Source organism: Amphiura filiformis, chromosome 2 (genome assembly GCF_039555335.1).
Source record: "Amphiura filiformis chromosome 2, Afil_fr2py, whole genome shotgun sequence".
NCBI classification, from domain to species: Eukaryota; Metazoa; Echinodermata; class Ophiuroidea; order Amphilepidida; family Amphiuridae; genus Amphiura; species Amphiura filiformis.
The window spans coordinates 71,284,029-71,307,246 of record NC_092629.1 but is presented as its reverse complement, the minus strand read 5'-3'; the positions used below and the strand labels follow the sequence as shown (position 1 = coordinate 71,307,246).

The 23,218-nt window shown below is 35.6% G+C and overlaps 1 protein-coding gene across 1 annotated transcript; it reads right to left on the bottom strand.

Annotated features, from left to right (window-relative positions):
* Window positions 1–8,182: 8,182 nt before the first annotated feature.
* LOC140142588 (uncharacterized) lies at window positions 8,183–18,499 on the bottom strand. The gene is made up of 2 exons (XM_072164587.1): window positions 17,810–18,499; window positions 8,183–13,361 (listed from the first exon to the last, which is right to left on the bottom strand). Exon 2 carries the CDS (start codon window positions 13,342–13,344, stop codon window positions 8,251–8,253), a length of 5,094 nt encoding a protein of 1,697 aa, XP_072020688.1. The 5' UTR covers window positions 13,345–13,361; window positions 17,810–18,499; the 3' UTR covers window positions 8,183–8,250.
* Between the last annotated feature and the right edge of the window lie 4,719 nt (window positions 18,500–23,218).

Genomic DNA, 23,218 nt, shown 5'->3' with positions numbered 1-23,218 from the left:
TGCACTACATAGCCTCACAGGATGTGACATCACCAGTAAAATAGGCACAAATTAAGAAAGCAGCCCTCAACTGTGGTTTTCTTGCAAGGATTTGGCGCAACAACTCCAATAGGTCCTTCTTCTATCCAGCAGGCAGAACAGTACTTGGTGCAAGTCATAGATGCTGGAAACAAGTCCAGTAATTTTCTGCATCTCAGAGCACATCAGTTTCACTTCTCAAAGTCAGCTTCACAACAGAGTCTGCCACCAACATCAAAATGTTTGGAACCTCATATCTACCGTGCATTCTTCAATGCATATACCAACATGCATGTTCTGGGTAGGCAACTCAACGTCCAAACAGCAGATCTAGATCCACTAGACTATGGTTTTCTACATGAGAATGGAAACCTTCTTCCTTCGACATCATGGAGATCATTGGAGCCATGTTGGAGTGTGGTGTGTCATTGCGGCAAATGTGGTCGTGTAACTTGTCCTTGCCGTGCAACAATCGTAAAATGCAGTGTATTCTGCAAGTGTCAGAATACAGATAGCTGTAAAAATCTCCACAACTGACCTGATAGACAATATTATATGAACTATTATTCCAGGCAATTATTAAAGATAATCAAGTTCCTTACAAATCAGATGGTAAATTGGTACGGATTTTTTTTCAATCACAACCTAAGTTTAACTGCGTAATGCCTAATAATGACAGTTTTGGAGGCTCCTGAGAAACTCTGTCAACCAGACGAAACTGTCAGGTTAATAGTCATGTGAGCTTAGGTCTGATTTGAATAGTACACCATTTAAAATGCATTTTAAGCATGGGAAAAATCATGTAGATATTAAACTTAATGAATAAGATATTCTTAATGCTCCCATTGGACACTATTAGACCTTACAAACAAAGTATAGCCACCAAAACTATAATTCTTTGCTTATAAATAAAGTTATAAATAACAATGTTAATTTTTGGCGGCCATTTTGAAATTCAAGATGGCTGCCTCAAAGGAGGTGCCAGTGACTAAACAACTGGTTTTATTGGATTCCTTGGTAGTAAAAACATAGGTATAGACACCAAAATCGTGTCTCTACGCACTCCAGAAACTGAGATATTGTCAAAAGTAATAATTTTGGCGTCCATTTGGAAAAACGCCCTCTATAGAAAAAGTTACAGATCAATCACCCAAGTTTTTCTGAAAGCCCTTGACTTGTACAGCAATTAAATCATGGTTGACTGAGTACAACAGAGATGGCAACGAACTCCCCCATACAGCCTAGAGTAGAAGGTCCTACTTGCTTTTACCAATCGAAGGGGATAAGAATGTGATGTAGCATATCAAAAAAAAAAAAAGGGGGGGGACTTTGCAGGTGAAGTCAATTTTGTGTTCAATATTTCTGCTTTGAAAGCATTTTGCCACTTTTAAAATGACACCACATTTGCTAAAATGGAAAAGCATCCCAAATTCTTATTATTTTCTTTATTTTTTTTTCTGTCTACTTTAATCTACACTACGCAAAAAAAGTTTCTTTATGGTTAGGAAATTTACCCACTATTAAAATCTAGCGACTAATGTTGTACGTTTGCTAAATAATCGCATGCGGGTGATTGTCCTGTGCATTTTGACACCTCAATCACTACCCTACGACACTCATGAGAAAGGATATGAATGTTTAAGTAACACAAGGTCGAAAAATAAAAATTGCAAAAAGTTTTCAGCATAAAATTAGAACACAAAAAACAACAAACATGCAGATAACATTTTTGTTTAATTGCTGAGCACATGGCTTCCCTTACAGCAGCCACGCGGCGTCTCATGCTTCTAATGAGGCGTCGAATGTTACCTTGCTCAATCCCGTTCCACTCGTTGATAACGATGCGACGCAATCCCAGCAGTTGTATCTGCCTTTATATTCTTGTTGACTCGTCTCTTGAGTTGATCCCAAAGTTTATCCAAGGGGTTAAGATCAGGGCTTCTGGAAGGCCACTCAAGTGTCTCAATTCCTTCTGTTTCCAGGAATGCAGCTGTCCTGGCTGCAGTAATCATGACCTGTTTTGAATCCCTTTTCCAAACCCATCTCTCAAAACGTAAATGTCTTAGTACCCACTCACTCACCTTTGTCCTTGATCATTCATCTGCACAATAAGCAAAGGATTATCCAACATGCATCAAGGAAAATGTTTTAAATTCAAGTTGAATAGGCGGGAATAATGAAACCATCTTGGATCAGTGAATAAGCTCTAAAACCATTGAATAGGCTTCTTTGCCATTTTTATTTGTCGACCTCTCGGTACTTAAACATTCATATCTTTTCTCACGAGTGTCGTATGGTAGTGTGTCAAAATGCGCAAGAAAATCCCCTGCATGCGATTACTTAGCAAACGTACAAAATTAGCTAAAATTAGTTGCTAGATTTTAATAGTGGGTAAATTTCCTAACTATAAAGAAACTTTTTTTGCGTAGTTTAAAAGCACTTCGCCGCAAAGTCCCCCCTTCAGATGCGCTGCATCACATTACATTAAGTAATTACGTAATCTGATTTATCGGGTTATTTTGAAATGCGTGTCAAGAACCACGACTCTTGAGACCTAGTAAACCGAGTACGTAATATTTATATTCCATCGAATATATATATTGATATTTTATAAATGCGATATTTGTATTACAGTCAGGAATAACCGAACGATTGATTAAGCCATATTTTTATTTATTGGTTATTTATTCAGGAAATTCCATCAATACAAATATACTGGTCTCCCTGGAAAACATGATGTATTATATGATAATAAGAATATAGAAATAGATATTAAACTAGTTCTGTTTATCTATGTATTTAATCTTTCTTTACCCAGTGTAGCCTCTTCATTATATACTGATCTCCAAAAAGGTCCTGTATAAACATACAAGTACTAGGAACTGATTAAACAAACTGAATATACATGTACATAAAAATATGAAAACAAACATGTTGAAATTACAGAAATCTAGTACCATACAGAAATTGATACTATAATTAAAACTTATCTCCCAATATGGGGAATAAACCTTCAAACACATAACTGAGTATGATGCAAATTTACGTCTCCACCCCAACATACGAGGGCCGGTCAAAAAATTCGTAGAACTCGGTATGCTACTTTGTCGCACGGTATTGAATTTGGTCTCATTTGAAAGCTTGTTCCTTCAAAACATTACTGCAAAGATATTATATTTTTGCATCACTGTATATGGGCAGGACACTCTTCAGAAGAAGCCTACCTCCATGAATTCACAGGTACTACCAGAAGTGAATACAGGGTCATCATGGAAATTTCTCCCAACGGTGGTGAAAACTCAAATAAACTTTAACAGTGTACAGTTGTTGTAAATGGTAATGAAGTCCTTGGTATTCAACAGCAATGAAATGGTTCTTAGAGTTCAAGAATGGAATGAGCGTCCTTGAAGATCATCCAAGGTCCAAAAGACTTGTTGACGTCACCACTAATGATATACGCGCTAGTGGCATTGATAATGAATAAGAGCCAAATAAGAAAGATGAGATAGCCACAAGATATGACAACTCTGATGAATGTGTTTTCAATATCAATCCATTACCATTTGGATATTCCAGGGTGTCTTCTAGATGGGGCCCTGGAATCTTCATGTACAAAATTGATACCAGTTGACATATTCAGGTCCACACCTTCTATACACTTAGGATGAGGACCAAGGCAAGTTTAATCTGTATGTGGCTAAAGGTGATAAGGCATACATTAATCACTGGAATTATGAGTGAATTTAGTGGAAGCACCTGGATCTCACGCCCCTAAGAAGATCATTACTCGGTCACCGTAGAGCATCGCCGTTTCTGAGATCCAGGGATAGTCTTGATGACAGATCATCTGCCAAATGAAAGTACAATCATAGGCATATATCATACAATTTTGATAGCAAATTGATGAGACAAGCCATCATGTGAAGGAGGTTGATGGTAGGAATGTGGCTGTTCTCTGATTTTGTCCTGTACGCTATTCTTAGTTTGTCAAGCTGCCATTCACGACAGAGGGGTCAGTTAATTAAAGTAACCATATTGTGGTTCAGGCATGGCCTCCAGGTAGTGAAACCTATTTTAGAATTTTAAGTCCTACCTTCATAATATCAGGTTTGCTGGTGATCAATGCTGGTGAGCCTTCACTGAAGAGTGGCTCAAGGAGCTATCGGAAGACTTCCATTTTGTTGACATATAGAAGGTTTCAAGAAAAATTTCGACGGGTACATTAAGGTATGTAGTGACCATGCTCAAGAGAGAGATAGAAAGAATTTGGCTAGTACTCTTTCAAGTAGCTTGTTCTACGAACTTATTGACCGCCCCTCGTACATATACATATATACACATATCACACCCAACTCACTCACACACCCACTTTTAAAGGCCTGCAAACCGTGGACCTGTTTTAGACCAGAAAACACCAAACCATGGACCCCACATACACGAACCAAAATTTATCGCGCAACCGAGGACACCCACCGACACACCAGACTTTACATTCCAATTGTAGACCCCATGCGAACATGGACATTGGTTTATATGGCGAGAATTACAAGCTGCTTTGCATCCTGACTGATTCCGGTAACCGTGGGCATCCTCATTTGCTAGAGTGTCCCCATTTTGGCAATTAAAAATCAATGCCCAAGGTTGCAGGACCCCCCCCCCCCAAAAAAAATCCATAATATTCATTAAAAGTTCCATATTTTTGTCATCAAACATTAATTTCCACTTGTTTTGTTATTTATCTCCTTTTGTTTCTACATGGAATATTCTGGAATGCTAATGATTAAAGTGAACAAAAAATTCGAATCTAGTTAAATGTAGAATATTCTGGAAACTCATTGGAGAATGCTAGTTACCGCTAGAATGATCATGATTCCCCCAGATGTTTCTAGAACATACTATGACAGTAATCATGGTACAGTACAGAGAGTAATGATTCTGATTGGTGGTTTGTGTTGAGGCAATGTGCTATATTTAGAAATGATTTACACATATTTATGATTGTAATTGGATTGTGGTGATCTAATGAGATATTTTTAGAAATGCTGCAATACCGTAAAACAGCCGTCTCTCAACACGCGGTATTCAAAATTCCCGGGCGCCGAAATTGTCCAGTGCAATGACGTCCCAGTAAAAGCTGACAGCAATTGAGCATAAGTAACCATGACGTCATTGTACTTAGACGCGGCGCGGGAGTTTTGAATATCGCGTGTTGGAAGCCGGCTGTTTTTATTCGTTTTTATGGTCAATATGAGTTTGTTTTAAATAAAACCATGCGATTCGTGCTTGATAATTACTTTTCTAACATATAAGGCATAATGTTGTGATTGCCGGAGACATCCTTTAAGATGTTAAAGGTGGGTAACTTGATTGAAAATCTCATCCCCCACTTTATCTGATCAAAATGCTGATTTTGGTATCAGAAGAAAGCTCATATTTTTCTCATAAACATAAACATAATTATTGAAATTTGGCGTTCCAAATCGGTGTATTTCCGAAGAAATCTTCAAAAAACTGCCGAATTAGTCAAAACTATGGTATACCATAGTTTTGACTAATTTGGCAGTTTTTTGATGATATCTTGGAAAATACACTGAGTTGGAACTTCGAATTTCAATGTTTATGAGAAAAATAGGGCCTTTCACTTGAAATCAATATATTACATGATCATGATGATTATAGTCAATAAAAACACTGTAGACTACCAATATCACACTGCATAAATGTCGGTAATTCCGGCGGTAATTCCATTAGGAATTAGTCACATTTACAAAAAACATTTACATTTTCTTTTTGCATGAGTGCTTGAAAGGGATGACATTTTATGTTATACGTAAGTTTTAAAGAATTTGATTTTCCAAATATATCAGGTCACTTACTACTACTACTACTACTACTACTACTACTACTACTACTACTACTACTACTACTACTACTACTACTACTACTACTACTACTACTACTACTTCTACTTCTACTACTACTACTACTACTACTACTACTACTACTACTACTACTACTACTACTACTACTACTACTACTACTAATACTACTACTACTACTACTAATAATAATAATAATAATAATAATAATAATAATAATAATAAATACAATTTATAAAGCGCCATAAGATGGAAAACAAACCCAAAGCGCTGAACAAGATTAAAACAAACTATATAAATATACACTTAAATAAAATAAAATAAAAGATATCAAAAATGATATGTCTCTACTCCTTACATAGTTATGTTGTTTTTTTTACATAAACACATGTATACATGCAATATTGTAAATATTATTATCAACGCACCAAGGATCTAAAACACTGAATTATATTAGCAACCTAGAATAAAATAATTACATGGGTGTCACAATTTTATACATGGATTACATAAGTCTTGCCAATATCTGTGATATATAAGCTAAGTAGCTAAGTGTTTCTCAATTTCAGGGCAACATCATCAGCTTGCCAGGTGGCTGGATCTCTCTCAAGGAATATAGGGGATACTCAAGTTTGGTTTTGGTAGGGACATGTCTGAATCTGAAAGTGGACCCATATTTATACACATTTTCCAAGGTAATTTGACCATTTGGATTTTTTACCTGGTGCTCAATTTTCTGGCCAGATTTAATAAATTCTATGAAAAGTGTCGAAGTTGGTTTTTTTTTACAAATTTGAGTTCCAGTTAGATTGTAGGTGAAATTGTGGGTATTTTAAAGTCAAAAAAGTCAATAGTGACTACCAGACAGGACAAATAATAATAATCTCCCGTTAACCAAAAATAAAAGCACTAGAAGTCCGTACAACATTTCCGTAGACAGCTTAAACAAAATCTTATCTCCAAGTACAATTATGCCTTTCTCGAGCACTGTCATGTGTCATGTCTGTTAGTCATGTTTTGTTTGTTTATATTTGATGGTTTCATAACATTTTTTTTCGTCAGTGAAAGGCAATTCTCAGGCCCTATTGGCCTTCCTGCCTTTTCTGCCATATATATTTTTTGTCTTTTGTATTGATATATTTCTTGATGTTGTTACACAGCCGTGACGTTAGTCACGGCTGTGTCTTTTTTCTTACAGGATCTTCTTCTTCTTCTTTCTTTCTTTCTTCTGTCGACCTTTACATTTGCTCTAGCACTGACATGCGTACACCGATTTTGACCTAACTTGGTCATAATCATCAATGACCATGCCCCTACATGTCACATGAAATTCGTGGGGTCAAAGGTCAAGTAGGGGTCACAGGGGTCAAAAACGTGATTTCAACTCAAAATGCTACTTCTCCCACAAATTTCGTAGGACAGTAACGCCACTTGCACACATGCATTGTTATTACCCAATGTCTGTAAATCATACACAGATTTGAGGTCAAAGGTCATTAAGGGGTCACTTCCGGTAAAAAACGAAATTCCTTCAAAAAATTTTTCAGCTAAGAAAAACATAGGAGAGTGACGGTATGTGCACACATGAATTGTGTCTATCCAATGTATATGTGGTATTTTTTTATTTGAGGTCAAAGGTCATTAAGGGGTCACTTCCGGTATAAAACGAAAAAGCTTCAAAATGCTACTTCTCCCACAAATTACGTAGGACGGTGATGCAACTTGGGCACATGCATTGCTATTACACAGTGTCTATGAATCATACACAGATTTGAGGTCAAAGGTCATTAAGGGGTCACTTCCGGTATAAAACCAAATTCCTTCAAAAAAATTTATTAGCTAAGAAAAACATAGCAGAGTGACGGTATGTGCACACATGAATTATGTTTACCTAATGTATATGTGGTATTTTTTTACTTGAGGTCAAAGGTCATTAAGGGTCACTTCCGGTATAAAACAAAATTCCTTCAAAAATTTTTATTAGCTAAGAAAAACATAGGAGAGTGACGGTATGTGCACACACGAATTACGTTTACCTAATGTATATGTGACATTTTTTTTATTTGGGGTCAAAGGTCATTAAGGGATCACTTCCGGTCCAAGACAAAAAACATTCAAAATGTCGCTTCTGTCACAAATAACATGGCAGAGTGATACTGTGTGTACACATGCATTGACATAAGCCAATGCCTATGGGGTTTTCGTAGATTTTGGGGTCAACGGTCATTAAGGGGTCACAACACGGCTGTGTTCGTGGTCTTAGACCACAGCTAAGTCTAGTTAAATATTTATGTACCTTACATGGAAATAAATGAATGATTGAATGATTGGTGATGAAATGAAATATACAAGACTACTGCATTGTCTCCATCTCGATGTAACAATTTGGATGAGTACGATGTACATAATGCTTTGACACACGATCTACAGTAGCATATAGAAATGGATTGATTACCGAATTGATTGGTAAAGCAAATGCTGTTATCCATGGGATCCATTCAGGAGGGAGTTCCTTTACTCCAGTCTGTGCTAGAATGCCTAAGATGACAATGGGAAGCCAACACATGAGATCAGTCAATGCGATGGCACCCATCTTTATAGCCATTTTGAAATCAGTTTTAAGCAGTGCAAATCCAGATTTCCAGATATTTATGAATAGGAGTGTATAACATATTGCAATTACCAAGCATAACAGAAAATTGAGTCCAAGAAAAAGACCAATTGAGAAATAGTTCCCTATTTGTGTGCCAATTACTCTAAATGTTTCTTTTGAGAGCCGGACATAGGGTTGATCAAAGTTGTCATATATTGTTTTGTTTTCATACTCGCTTTGGTATATTTTACTTCTTACCAATGGTAACCCAATGCATGCATCAGAAAATTGATATAATCTATCATCATTGAAGACTGTTGGTACAATGCTTAATGCAAGAGCAATAGCCCAAGCAAATGTTGCTAGCAATACTTGTGTTCTTTTACCAAAAAGCTTACGTGTAATAAAGATTTTTCTAAATGCCCAAAGTCTATCCACTGCTATAATGGTTAAAAAAAGAAGGGATGCTTCACTTGATAAGACTGACAGAAATCCAGCTACTTTGCATAACACACTGTTTCTCCAAAGATTAGCATAGGAAGGAAAGTACTCATTATAGTATTGATCAACTGATGCAATAACTAACAAATAAAGACCCATAAGTAAGTCTGCTAGAGCTAAATTTGTGATGAAAACAATTTGCTTCACTTCTTTTTCATCTGCTGGTGTAGACTTTATCTTTTGACAACCCCAAATAAAAACTAATGTGTTCGCAAACAAAGCAGAAAAGCCAAATATCCATGTACAGCACTTTACTCCAGTAGAGGGAAGAAGCTGCTTACATGTCAAGTAAGGAGATTTTTCATTTCTTGGAACACATTGAGACTGGTTTGATGGTTCAAGAAAGCAACACGTGGCAGGGTTGTCAACACTAAGGTAGCTGTTATTCTGTAGAATCATTCCTGTGAAAGAAGTTTTGGTAACCTTTGTTAAATTATTCTCATGAAGGAGTAGATATTTAAATTTGGTTAAACCAAACAGGGATCTACTCTGAATTTGATTCAAATTATTATGACTAAGGTCAAGAATTGTCAATCCTGTCAAATTTGCAAACTGGTATGGATACAGTTTGTTAATTTTGTTTGCATTAAGTGCTAATAGCTGTAATGACATTCCTTTAGACAATTGCAGATCTTTGAATACACCTGATGGTAATGATTGAATGATATTGTTGCCCAGATTTAATACCTTTAACTTTGGCAACCCATAGAAAAGGTCAGTTTGAATCATATTGAGGCTGTTGTTACTCAGACCAAGCTCTTGCAATACTTGCAGATCTTTGAATATACCTGATGGTAATGATTCAATGCTATTGTTGCCTAGAGCTAATTTCTCTAACTTTGTCAACCCATTGAAAAGGTCAGTTTGAATCGTATTCAGTCTGTTGTTATTCAGCCAAAGCTCTTGTAATATTTGCAGATCTTTGAATACACCTGATGGTAATGAGTCAATGCTATTGTTGCCCAGATATAATCTCTCTAACTTTGTCAACCCATTGAAAAGGTCAATTTGAGTCATATTTAGTCTGTTGTTACTCAGACCAAGCTTTTGCAATAATTGCAGATCTCTGAATACACCTGATGGTAATGATTCAATGCTATTGTTGCCTAGATGTAAAACCTGTAACTTTGTCAACCCATAAAAAAGATTAGTTTGAATCATCTTCAGTTTGTTGTTATTCAGACCAAGCTCTTGCAATAACTGCAGATCTCTGAATACACCTGATGGTAATGATTCAATGCCATTGTTGCCCAGATGTAATACTTTTAACTTTGTCAACCCATAGAAAAGGTCTGTTTGGATCATATTCAGTTTGTTATTATTCAGACCAAGTACTTGCAATAACTGCAGATTTCTGAATACAGCTGATGGTAATGAGTCGATGCTATTGTACTGCAGACCTAATATCTGTAACTTTGTCAACCCATAGAAAAGGTCAGTTTGAGTTATATTCAGTCTGAGTCTGTTGTTATTCAGACTAAGTTGTTGCAATAATTGCAGATCTCTGAATACACCTGATGGTAATGATTCAATGCTATTGTTGCCCAGATTTAATGCCAGTAATTTTTTCAATCCATAGAAAAGGTCAGTTTGAGTCATATTTAGTCTGTTGTTATTCAGAGCAAGATGTTGCAATAATTGCTGATCTTTGAATACACCTGATGGTAATGATTTAATACTATTGTTGCCCAGATTTAATATCTGTAACTTTGTCAATCCATAGAAAAGGTCAATTTGAATCATCTTCAGTCTGTTGTTATTGAGACGAAGACTTTGCAATAATTTCAGATCTCTGAATACACCTGATGGTAAAGGTTCAATGCTATTGTAACCCAGATCTAATATTTGCAACTTTGTCAACCCATAAAAAAGATCAGTTTGAATCATCTTTAGTTTGTTGTTATTCAGACCAAGCTCTTGCAATAATTGCAGATCTTTGAATACACCTGATGGTAATGATTCAATGTTATTTTTGCCCAGATTTAGTACCTGTAACTTTGTCAACCCATAGAAAAGGTGAGTTTCAATCATTTTGAGGCTGTTGTTATTCAGACCAAGTATTTGCAATAATTGCAGATCTCTGAATACACCTGATGGTAATGAGTCAATGCTATTGTAATGCAGATTTAATAGCTGTAACTTTGTCAACCCATAGAAAAGGTCAGTTTGAATCATCTTCAATCTGTTGTTATTCAGACCGAGAGTTTGCAATAATTGCATATTTTTGAATATACCGGATGGTAATGATTCAATGCTATTGTAACTCATATCTAACAGTTGTAACTTTGTCAACGCATAGAACATTTCAGTTTGAATCTTCTTCAATCTGTTGTTATTCAGACCGAGCTGTTGCAATGATTGCAGATCTTTGAATACACCTGATGGTAATGATTCAATGTTATTTTTGCCCAGATTTAGTACCTGTAACTTTGTCAATCCATAGAAAAGGTCAGTTTGAATCATTTTGAGGCTGTTGTTATTCAGACCAAGTATTTGCAATAATTGCAGATCTCTGAATACACCTGATGGTAATGAGTCAATGCTATTGTACTGCAGACCTAACAGCTCTAACTTTGTCATCCCATAGAAAAGGTCAGTTTGAATCTTCTTCAATCTGTTGTTATTCAGACCGAGCTGTTGCAATAATTCCAGATCTTTGAACACACCTGATGGTAATGATTCAATGCTATTGTAACTCATATCTAACAGTTGTAACTTTGTCAACCCATAGAAAAGGTCAATTGGAATTATCTTCAGTTTGTTGTTATCAAGCCAAAGATGTTGAAATAAAGGCTGATTTCTGAATACTACTGATGGCAATAATTCAATGCTATTGTAAGACATGGCTAATAGCTCTATCTTTGTCAAATTCTTGAACAGATCAATATGTATTTTCTCTATCATATTATAACTTAAGATTAGGTGTTTTAAACTATGAAGGTGACTGAACGTGTTATTTGGAATGGACACTATGTCATTGTTTGATAGGACTAGTGATATCAATGTGGATATGTCTTCAAATATTGTTTGGTTGAGGAGAGAAAGTGTATTGTTGTCAAATGACATGTGAGTCAAATTCTTTGGAAGATCCATTGGAAAATGTGAGAAATTGTTTGAGGATAGGTCCAACAAAAGCAGTCCACTGGGGAGCTTTTCAATTTGGGATAAATGGGAATCAGTTATTGACAAGACTTGTAAACTTTCTATGTCCGAAAATATGCCTGGTTCTACTTCGCCGATAGTATTACCACCTAAATACAGTACTTGTACATTGACTAAACCCTCTAACCAACTATGTGAGATATATGCCAATTTATTTACATTTACGAGTAACCGTTTTAATGTATACAATTGTGAGAATGAGCCTGTTTCTATTCTTGAAATTGGGTTAAAAGACAAATCCAGTGTATGAATATTTTGTAAACCTTGAAAAATACCTGGTTCTATGGTGCTAATGTTATTATGACTCAGGAACAAAATGATAACATCCGTCAGATTGGAGAAGGTGTTTGGTTTCACTTGAGTAATGTGTCTATTGGAGAGGTCTATTGCCGTTGAATTCACGAGAATCATATCAGCAGGAGGTTGATACACGAGCAGGGTGTTTTTGTTGGCTGGTATATCGGGACAGTTGGTGAAATACAACTGAAAGTTTAGGGAACAAAAACAGCCAATCGGACATAGTGGGAATTCAGCTAAAAGTATGTCATCTGGGAGGCCAAGTTCAAATCCAGGTAATTCTTCTGGTTTGAAGTGTTTATCACCTGTTAAAGTTATCTTGAGAGATGGGTTGAGCTCTTCTAGTACAGAATATGGAAATGGATATAAATATGGAATTTGAAACATTTCATCAAAGATTTTGACATTTTCGCACTGATGGAAGGTAATATTTTGGGACTTACGGATATTAGCTGGATCAAGCAATAAATATCCATATGATTGTGAAATACCCTCCTGTATTTCCGTTATAGATGAGGCTCTCATGTTGATATGCATGGTGCTACAGTTAAAAACTATTGTGCATGGCTCTTGAGAGGATCCAATCCAACCAAAAGATTGATTGAAGCATTCTTCTCCTGCTTCCTGTAGCGTGAAGTAGTCATAAATAGACCATGAGGACAAATGAAGAACATTCACTGTTATTCCTTGGTGATTGGATGAGGATACAGTAAAGTTACAAGTTTCATTATCATTATCATGCGTTTGAATTGTAATTTGATCATTCTGCCGGAGAATGAAGTCCTGCTGTGGACATCTGATAGTATCCTGGGTCACCTCAGATGGTGTGACTTCTACACAGATCATTCCGAGCGTAAACAATACAAGGCACTGATATGACCGGACTGCCTTCATAATGGGAGCAATATGTCCTGAACACAAAACAGGAAATACAATTATTCAAATTTGAATCAGGAGAACCTGATATCAATCTACTCCCGCTTCCAGTACAGAACTAATTATCTTGAAATAAAACAATATTAAGTTTTGCCAGATGAAAGATAACTCAATCATATATTCCCTTAGTTTGACCTAGGAATACAAGTAAGTTCAAATTTTATGACTAAAATATTTATTTTAGGGTATTTGACAGACAATATTGATTACTTCCACCAAGTTTTATGAAATCTTCCGAAGCAATTTTCTTTAAACCCTGCAGTACATATTTTAGGCATTTGCGTAAATCATGCAAATTTTTCACAGATTCTATGTGACCTTTGACCCAATGAATGGGATCCAATAATTGGAGGTCCTCCTTGAATATTTATTTTGGAACAACATTTTGAATGACTGTGCAGTAAATATGCAGTATCCCAGAGGGGTGAAATCTAAAAATGGTTTGCCAAAATTGCTCCCTCCTTTCATCTGGGCAAAATATCTTTACCCTCCCCCCTCCCTGTTTCAATGTGTCGAAAAATCTTTGCTTCCCCTTAGTACATGTGGCAGTTTTTCAGGAATGCAGAAAAATTGTCTAATCATGTGATGCGAGTACAGAGAGCATGAAACTGCATATTGGAATGTTTTGCTACCATTGTTCTACACTTTCACGGCATAATACCGAAAAGGAGCCCGATAAAACTGCTCAGAAAGATTTTGAACCCACATTGCATCACAAAATAGGCCCCAAATGTATAGGGCCTATAATCATGAGTGCAACATTTCAGATGATCAACTACTATTTATGAAAACAGATAAATTACAGGGGTTTAAGCAGATCTACATTTAAAGTTTGTACTTGTTACATTCTCATAAGTTTACACACAAAGGTATCGTGTGTAAGCCAATGTAGACAACTTGGATGTGAAATATAAAAACAAGCAAACATGTTTGATATTGTTGTCGCACAAAATTGAATCACACAACAATACTACTTTTATGTTATATGTTTTATAACACAGCATCTGAAGGGACTATCCCATCATGCATTGTAATGGATCTGCTTGCTCCATAGCCATTGTATACAAACAAGATATTAGTAGGAACTGCTTAGATAGTGAGAGCTATGAATAGTTTTACAATACTCTAGAGCAGGCTTCCTCAAATAGATTTGTTGAAGCGCCACATGAAATTTAAACAAGAAATGTCTTTAAAAAAGACGGCGCAGTGAATGAAGAAAAAATGTTGGATTTCACATTCACTGAGAGGACCTTTGGCTTAAAAATGAGCTTTTAGAAACGACACTGTAAAAAGGAGAATGATGTTTGTTTCCTTTATTTTATTTTGTCTTAAAACCCACAATGAGGGCACAAATTAATTTATATGCTGAGTACTTAGTTCATTTCTTGGTATACTTAATAACATATGATGACATTTACTTAAAATGAAGAACATATTCTAATTATTCTCAAGTTATGCATCTGAGCCTTATACGGCGCTAGGAATGATTATAAACATAATACTGTGGTATGGGGTAATAGCAATTCCTCATTGATAGTGGATAGAAAAAATGTTGGATTTCACATTCACTGAGAGGACCTTTGGCTTAAAAATGAGCTTTTAGAAACGACACTGTAAAAAGGAGAATGATGTTTGTTTCCTTTATTTTATTTTGTCTTAAAACCCACAATGAGGGCACAAATTAATTTATATGCTGAGGACTTAGTACATTTCTTGGTATACGTAATAACATATGATGACATTTACTTAAAATGAAGAACATATTCTCAAGTTTGTACTTAACATAAATGAGTTAAAAGTTGTATGCATCTGAGCCTTTAATAAGGCCTAGGAATGATTATAAACATAATACTGTGGTATGGGGTAATAGCAATTCCTCATTGATAGCATGGATAGTGTCTAAGTCTGATGACGAGTCTTCAGGTTCATATTGTGGTTTGGATATACCATTGACTGACATCGGGTATGGCCATTGTTTTCAATTTTGCGATGAATAGTTATATCATTTTATGAACCAATTACAGGTAGGCCTATTTCTGGAAAGCATTAAGAACAGAGATTAAACTGACCAAAATTCGAAATCAATATTCAGGGTGTACTAGACGATATACAGTGTGTAAAAATGAACTTTTAAGGAACATGTGGTATATTTTTCTTTTCAGGAATATTTTCTCAATCTGAGGACCACAAAATCAAACAGAGCTTGAATTGAAAAAGCCAACCAGAAATATACTTTATTTCGGGTGCGATGTTTGCTTCTATGTATACAGGGTGATCAAAATTTACTTCATTAACAGACCTAATTATTTATTCAAAAGGTTTAATTAGTGCTAATTAGCTGCTTAAACTGCTTTCAGTCATAAATACTCATTCCAAACCAGAGAATACAATATCTCTTTGTCACTTTTAGACTACACTTGCAATTCTGATAATTGACTGTTTTACATAGACCCCTATGAGGGGTGTAAGTATTCATTTTGAAAATATCATTATCATTTCATTTGTTCAAGAAAAATGTCACGCCGTCAGTCTTTTGGGAGTCTCAACTTATAACCGTATGGTCCTTTACACTGCGCCATTAGGCCTATCAATTTAATACCCAGACCGAATAGGCTATTAGTAATAAATAAAGCAACTTGAAACAAAATGATGGAGAAATTATCACTTTCGTAAAAACAAAATAGTATGGTCCACAACACAGAAGTCCTAAACAAACTGTAGGCCGAAACAACGGCCGAAAATTGCATAAAACTAGCTGACATGTACCACAATATCAAAAACTGCATTTGGTACATTTTACAGGTTCACTTTACCATGCTTACAGCACGGTGTGTCAATTGCGGGAAAATCCGTCAAGGTGTCCCGAAAAATAATCATTTACAGTTGAGTCACGGTCACCGGCCATCTCGTTTGCATATCCATATTAAACTACAGCGCCTCTAATGACGTGCATGCACTGTTACTGTGCGACTGAACAACCTTTGTTTATTACTTTAGACAGATCAGCACGCTGTGATTGGATGTACTATGTAAATAAGTAAGTTGTTGTTGTAATGGTAACCCCGGGATGGTAACACACCATACTTTGGTAACACGAAACTTCACCCATCCCATCCACATGTAATGACACGTGATACAGTTTTTGAAAGCTAACTCCCCAGGCTAAATCCATATTCCTCCGCCGGCAAAAATATAGCCCATGATAAAATTAATCATAGTTATAATTATTTTCTTCAAATGTGGTTGTCGGGTTCAGTATACCACAATTAATACAACAATAAAACAATTCCCACCAGATAATTACTTGATATGTAGGCCTATACTTTCTCAATCTAAACCTGAGGTATAATATGATTTCAGATCTAAACCAAAATCAGTACCACTGACGTCATCTCTGTCTACCAACCAAGTTATCAAAATTTGTCTATGGCATATGCAAGGTATTCTACCGGGGCAATACACTAGGATAAATTATTACTTGTGCTGTGATAGTTGCCATCTGCGACGTGATTGGAAATTATGCACATTTACAAAAACATAGGCCTACGTTTAAACTGTTAAAATACATCACGCATTTTGACTATAAACTCATCTATACCATTTTACTAGAAATGTACTATCTCCAAGGACGCTACGACCAACTCAACGAACTCATGCATATGCAAACGAGCCCAATCCCATGCTGCTAAATCAGGGGTGTGAGAGTAGAAATTGACAGGACGCATGCTCAGCTAATGCTTGTAGCTAATATTCCTCATGCAAGGAGCCCAGGTTGAGTGTGTTGTTGAAAATCATTGCATTAAAAAACACTTCTTTCAATGAAATCGCATACAAAATCAATGGATACACAACCAAAATTCTACAAAAGTCAATCTTTATATTAATAAAGCTATCGATGTGTACGAAAAACTTCAGTGGTACAAAATGCCTTTCACATTCGAAAATTTCAGTATAGTAACACCCAGCCAATTCAGAATTAATGCAGCACTGCTGCAAAAAACCTGCAAAGCGCCACTCAATAGCTGTGAATTCGCTGGGGGAGTCAGAGGGGGGTTTCCCCCCCTGTGAAGCTATCGATTTTTTTAATTTGAGGTGCAAATGACGCAATTTGGTGCAACATTTTGTACTATTTTAGCCTGTCTTTACAAGGATAACATGGGAATCGCATTGTTTATTTATTTATTTTTAAATCTAAACGGCGCCGCGCGCCACTCGGGAAGCCACGGCGCGCCACATGTGGCGCGCGCGCCGCTGTTTGCGGAGCCCTGCTCTAGAGGGCAATATTTTTTCAAACAAAATTCGAAGTACTCCTGATTGAATTGAGTAATTGAAAATTGAATTGCTGTGTACAGTTATATTATTATACTGCAAAGCATGGGATAAACCTTTTGATTGCTGTGGTTTTAATAATATATAATATTACCTTTCAATGAAAAAATTGCAGGTTGTTTGATATATCCATCACAAGAACTGGAAAGGCTATTTGGATCCAAAGTATTTCAGTACAATAGTGTATGTTTACAATACCAATCTATATGTAATCTAACTGTCAAATCAACGCTAGGTTAATCTGTTAATGCACTGATAATAATTAAGATGGGTAACATTGGCACCAGATATGTCATCAAATCAAACAACGCAACTCAGTTTACAAGCATTACATTTCCTTCTGAAGCACATTATATTTCTTGTGGGGTGTACTTTTAATATTTAGAATCAAATCAGTTTCAACTTGCATGGTTTATCAAGCATACATAATACAAATTGTATGGTTAGGCAAGGCAAGGATACACTATACAATTAATATGTTCACCTTGCACCCACATAAAACTATTGTGAATAATAGGATAGTAATTTCACAGGGAATTCCCCTTCCATTCATTTCAGTTCCCCTCACAATAGAAAGTTCATTACCCCCGATCGCTACCACCTACACACATTTGTGAAATGAAGTGTTCAGTTGCAAAACAAGATATATGCCATGGTGTGCTGCCTTGTGTTAAATCATCAGTTTTGTTATTTAAAGTGTTATATGAGCACATTGCCTTTTCTTTTTTCTTGTTTGTCATATCTTTTTTTTTTATCTCTCTCTCCTCTCTCTCTTATAATTGTATTTCTGTGTCCACCAAATAACCCTATAATTATTATAAATTATTGATTACAAATATCATTGCATGAAATAACTATAAGTGTATGAAGCTGTATGACACGGTTCACAAACATTTTGAATGAAATGACTATTTATATACACAAGGCAGCCATTGGATGCATCGTAACTCTCCATTTCAGTACTGCATAGTGACTCGCAGGGAATCCCAATTCAACATATATAGTTCCTCATTGCACAATACCTGCTGTTATTAACACCCACAATGTGGGTCCCACATATATGCCACTTTTTTAACTTTTGGGGAAAAAAGGGCAAACAGCCAAATCGTTTGTTTTACAATAAATATGTAACACTTGTGACTTTATTTCATGAAAATAAAAAAATGTATTTTATTTGAATTTGTGGGCAATAAGATGACCCACTGCAAATTGGACAGTTAATTTGGTCCTTTGGCAGGTCATTGGATATCGTACGAGAGTGATTTTTGAGATATCTACGTATCACATCTTCCTGATTTAGACGATGTACATCAATTTTTTGGGGTCATGATTGAAGGTGCTCTTAGACTAGCCATTGTCAAGTGATTATATATAACATCAAGGACTTGACTAGCCTTGACTTTCATCAGAACAGCTGAAGACGGATAACTCTGGAGATCTGTTTCAAGAGTCACTGGTACGTCATCCCAACTGCCTCATAGCTATAGGACACAAGAGAGATAGATATATAGATAGGTCCATCTCTCACTCAAATATCCAATATTTTTTTACATTTTGCTCTCACCGAATGCCAAAAATCATGCATTCACCCAATGACCCTATATCTTTTATATTTTGCTCTCATCAAATGCCCCTTGCTATGAATGAGTCATATCAGTCCAACACTTAAATCCGTTTCATATTGAAGTGCCCCCCTTGGCACATAAGCAGACAAACTAAAAGACACAAACATACACTTTGTAGTAGTTTTTTAGTTGTCAGATTTTATTGCACAATTCGCAACCATGTTAATTATACCACAATATCATTAATAATTATTCTAATTTCAGTGAGTGATTGATAGGCCTAAAAGATATACAAAATAGTAATATACAATCTGAAGAAAAGAGCCAAAAAAAAGTAAATATGATGTTTTTAACCTAATTATATATGGACTGCTCAGTGCCAGAAGGGGGTGAGCGCAATTTACACACATATATTGTTCTCTTCTGCACACGGCTACTACACATGGCTGCTATTGCACTTACTTATTAACTTCTGGCACTGAGCAGTCGATATTATATTTTAAGCATTTTTCATCAAAAAGAATGTTGTAATTCAATAAAATATAATTGCAGCTCAATAAAATGATTTTATTTTGTTCCAACCATATTTGTATATTATATACCCCATGTGCTTATTAGGTCAACTGGACTATTCAATTTGAAATCCACACTACCCCTGTGGAAGATTTTGAAAATATCTTCCACAGGGAGAGTATGTTTTTCAAATGTAGTTGTTCAGGGTTAATCATTTTGAAATCCATACTCCCTTGTATTATTGCTTTACCTATTATCTTCCACAGTTGGAGTGAGTACTTCAAATAGAAGTTACCAAACTGTCTATTCTATTCAAAACTCATATTCCTTCTATGGAAGACTTAAGCTAAATCTTCCACAGGGGTAGTGTGGATTTGAATAACTGAATTTTTCAACTGAAAATATAACAGTTACGTTATAAATACAAAATGTGTTGGAATATGAAACAAAAAATAAACATATCAACCTCTATTTCTTTTAATAATAAGATAATGTAAACTAAATATAAAGTATGTGACCTTAAACATGCCACCCATAACATGTGACCTATTTAAGAATTTAAATAAGAGAAATAATACGGTAAATGTCTCATTTAAGACAAAACCATTAAGATATGCTAATTAGGGTCAGGGGTTACTAACCATAACCCTAACTCTAACCTCTGTAACATCTGACCTTAATTAGCATATCCTGATGGTTACCAGCAATACTATCATAATAAATTGTACTTAAACAACAAGGTGGCAAACAATGAAATTATCTCAACAGTAGTGGCTACACCAAGGAGGTGAGGTGGTATGAGGGGATTTTCCAAAAGCTTGGACATTATCCTCCTCCCAACCATAAAACCACAGAAAATTCATTTGTGGCAAAATATGACAAATTTTAGGCAAATATTATGATTTTTTTTCTTGCCAGATCTCACCAGATCTTGCCAGATCCCCACCCATCACGCTCCTCAAGCATGATTTTGATTCTTTGGCAATAAATTTGGAAAACAGGGTAAAATCAAGCTAAAAAGCCCCAAATCAGGCAGAAAATAAATGAAAATATGTAAATATTGGCTATAAAAGTAGGAATTTGTATCTAAATAGGGAAAATATCCTGCCTGCTCCCACAAAAAAATCCTGATGCCACCACTACTCATGAGTAAGAACATATCAGATAATGCTGTAATTTCATTATGAAAATAAAGTCTATTGATTAATTGATTGATAAATAATTATAATAATATTTCTTAAAAATGATCAATAAATAAGCATAATACTAGTGGCATGAAATTTCTTATAAACAATTTTCAAGTTATTATATAATAATAATAGTGAGTACTGTGAATATCAAATGCTAAATATCAAGAGATTTAAAGTTGGTTTGGCTAAAAATGGGCAAAAAAATAAAACTCCAAAGTCCTAACATCATGTATTGATAGCGCAAACGCAGTTGGGCACAGCACTTGCTAGTTGTGCTTTGCATAATGAGTGACTAACGTACACTTATGTGAATTATGCTAATGTGAGCTGGGACTTAATTGACATACGCAGTAACAAAAAACAAGTAATTTTCGCCTAATATAAGCCAAACAAACTTTGGTGCAAGAAGACTCTACATGTATGCAATAGCTGCCCTATAGACATTTGACAATTCCTGCATTCTATATTGTACCCATCTAAAAATATGACACCTGGCAGCTATTGCATAGATGGCTTTCGATATGGCCTCGATATGCAAAAAATTGAACAGGGCCTAGATTTCGTGCCAGTTTGCAGGAATCAAAATCCACCTGAGTTGCTTCACTTACTGCATGATTCAATGAAAGAAATTGATTCTCAAAACAAATAAATGTTACGATAATCGATTCTGTGATTCTAGTCAAATCTGAGGCCCTGTTGAAGAACTTGGTTGTGGCATTTTGAACATTTCACACAACTTCACAAAATATAATAAGCAAATATGCTTACCCATGATACCTAGTCTTGACCCGAAAAATGCCCCAACCCGATTTTAAATTGTGAAAATAAATATAAGCAAGATAATTAAAAAATATTTGTGGATAATAATTGTTGGAGTTAATCCTAACCTCACTGAGAGTTAGTGTAAGAAGCCAATAGCTGCCAGGTGTCATATATGCAGAAATAGTCAAATGTCTATACAGCAGCTATTGCCTTATTGAATTAACCCCTCAAATTCATGTCAGGGAGGTTCACCATTTAATTTTAAAATAGGAAAGATATAAGGCAATTCATATTATACAATCACAGAGCTATCATAACAGCAGGTGGTATAATACAAATTTGCTGATAAATATTTTTTGCATGATTCAAAATACAATGTCAATGTATGCACACAATGAATTGGACATGTTTTTTTTTCAGCGAAAGCTAAAAAACAATACAAATAAACACATAATGTGGTGACAATATGCAACCTTAGTATCACTAATTATATTATTATTCTTAACAGTTAGCTACAGGCGATTAAAAAAACCTTGATGAACTTTACAGATCAGTCAACTGAATAATTAGTTACATGTACTTGGAGGTTTAGTAATGGCTGCATCTATTATTGTCATGGGTCATATATATTTAAATCTTAATCCTAATCACCTAAGCTTACTGCTCTCAGAATACCACCATCAAAAAGTAATTTTATGATACATGCTTATTATACAAATGGTTTTGTTTTTACAATTATGTACAGATTATTATACACAGATGTACAGAATCTTGTTTAAAATGTACATTAGGCCCTCAAGTTGATTGCTTGATTGAGTTAGATGATTGGTTGATTGATTGATTGATTTGGTTGGTTAGCAATAATATGATTGACACCTGTTTCCATCAGGATGGCTCCTCTAATTAGTTTTCTCTTTGTCAGGATTTGCTGCAGGGCCACATTGGCCCCAGCCTAGGGGCTCCAATATACAAATATATAACTAGATCTGGCTACAGATCTGGACCTAGCCGGGGCCGGAAATGCCAGTCTTAAGGTTTGACCTTTGACCGCTAAACTTTGACCTTTGGGTCATAAATATTTAATTTATAAATTTGTGATCATCCTATAGACACTGGATATAGCCGATGCATATGTGCAAGTGACGTAGGATATAACATGTAGGAAGAAGAAGCATTTTGATAATTGTTGCCAGAAGAAGAAAGAAAGAAGCTGGTGGCTCGGCTAGGTAAAAAGAAATAAAGGAATGTTGGAACATTTAGTGAAACACTGGTTTGGAATGACAAATAGTTTACCGGGATGGGGTATAACACATGGATCCAGACAACCAGAGGGCCTTTAATTTTAGCCTAATCCAAGACCCTGAAAAGGGTAAATGGCTGGCCCTGGGCTTTGTTGAAAAAATCTTTTGATGAAAGAATTGGTCTGTTTTATCCTCGGTATTGGTTACTTTAGAATTTTGTTTTATTTGAGGT

Bases quoted from the DNA above. Each gene is read 5' to 3' on its own strand.
- LOC140142588 (XM_072164587.1), bottom strand. From the start codon at position 13,344: ATGAAGGCAGTCCGGTCATATCAGTGCCTTGTATTGTTTACGCTCGGA.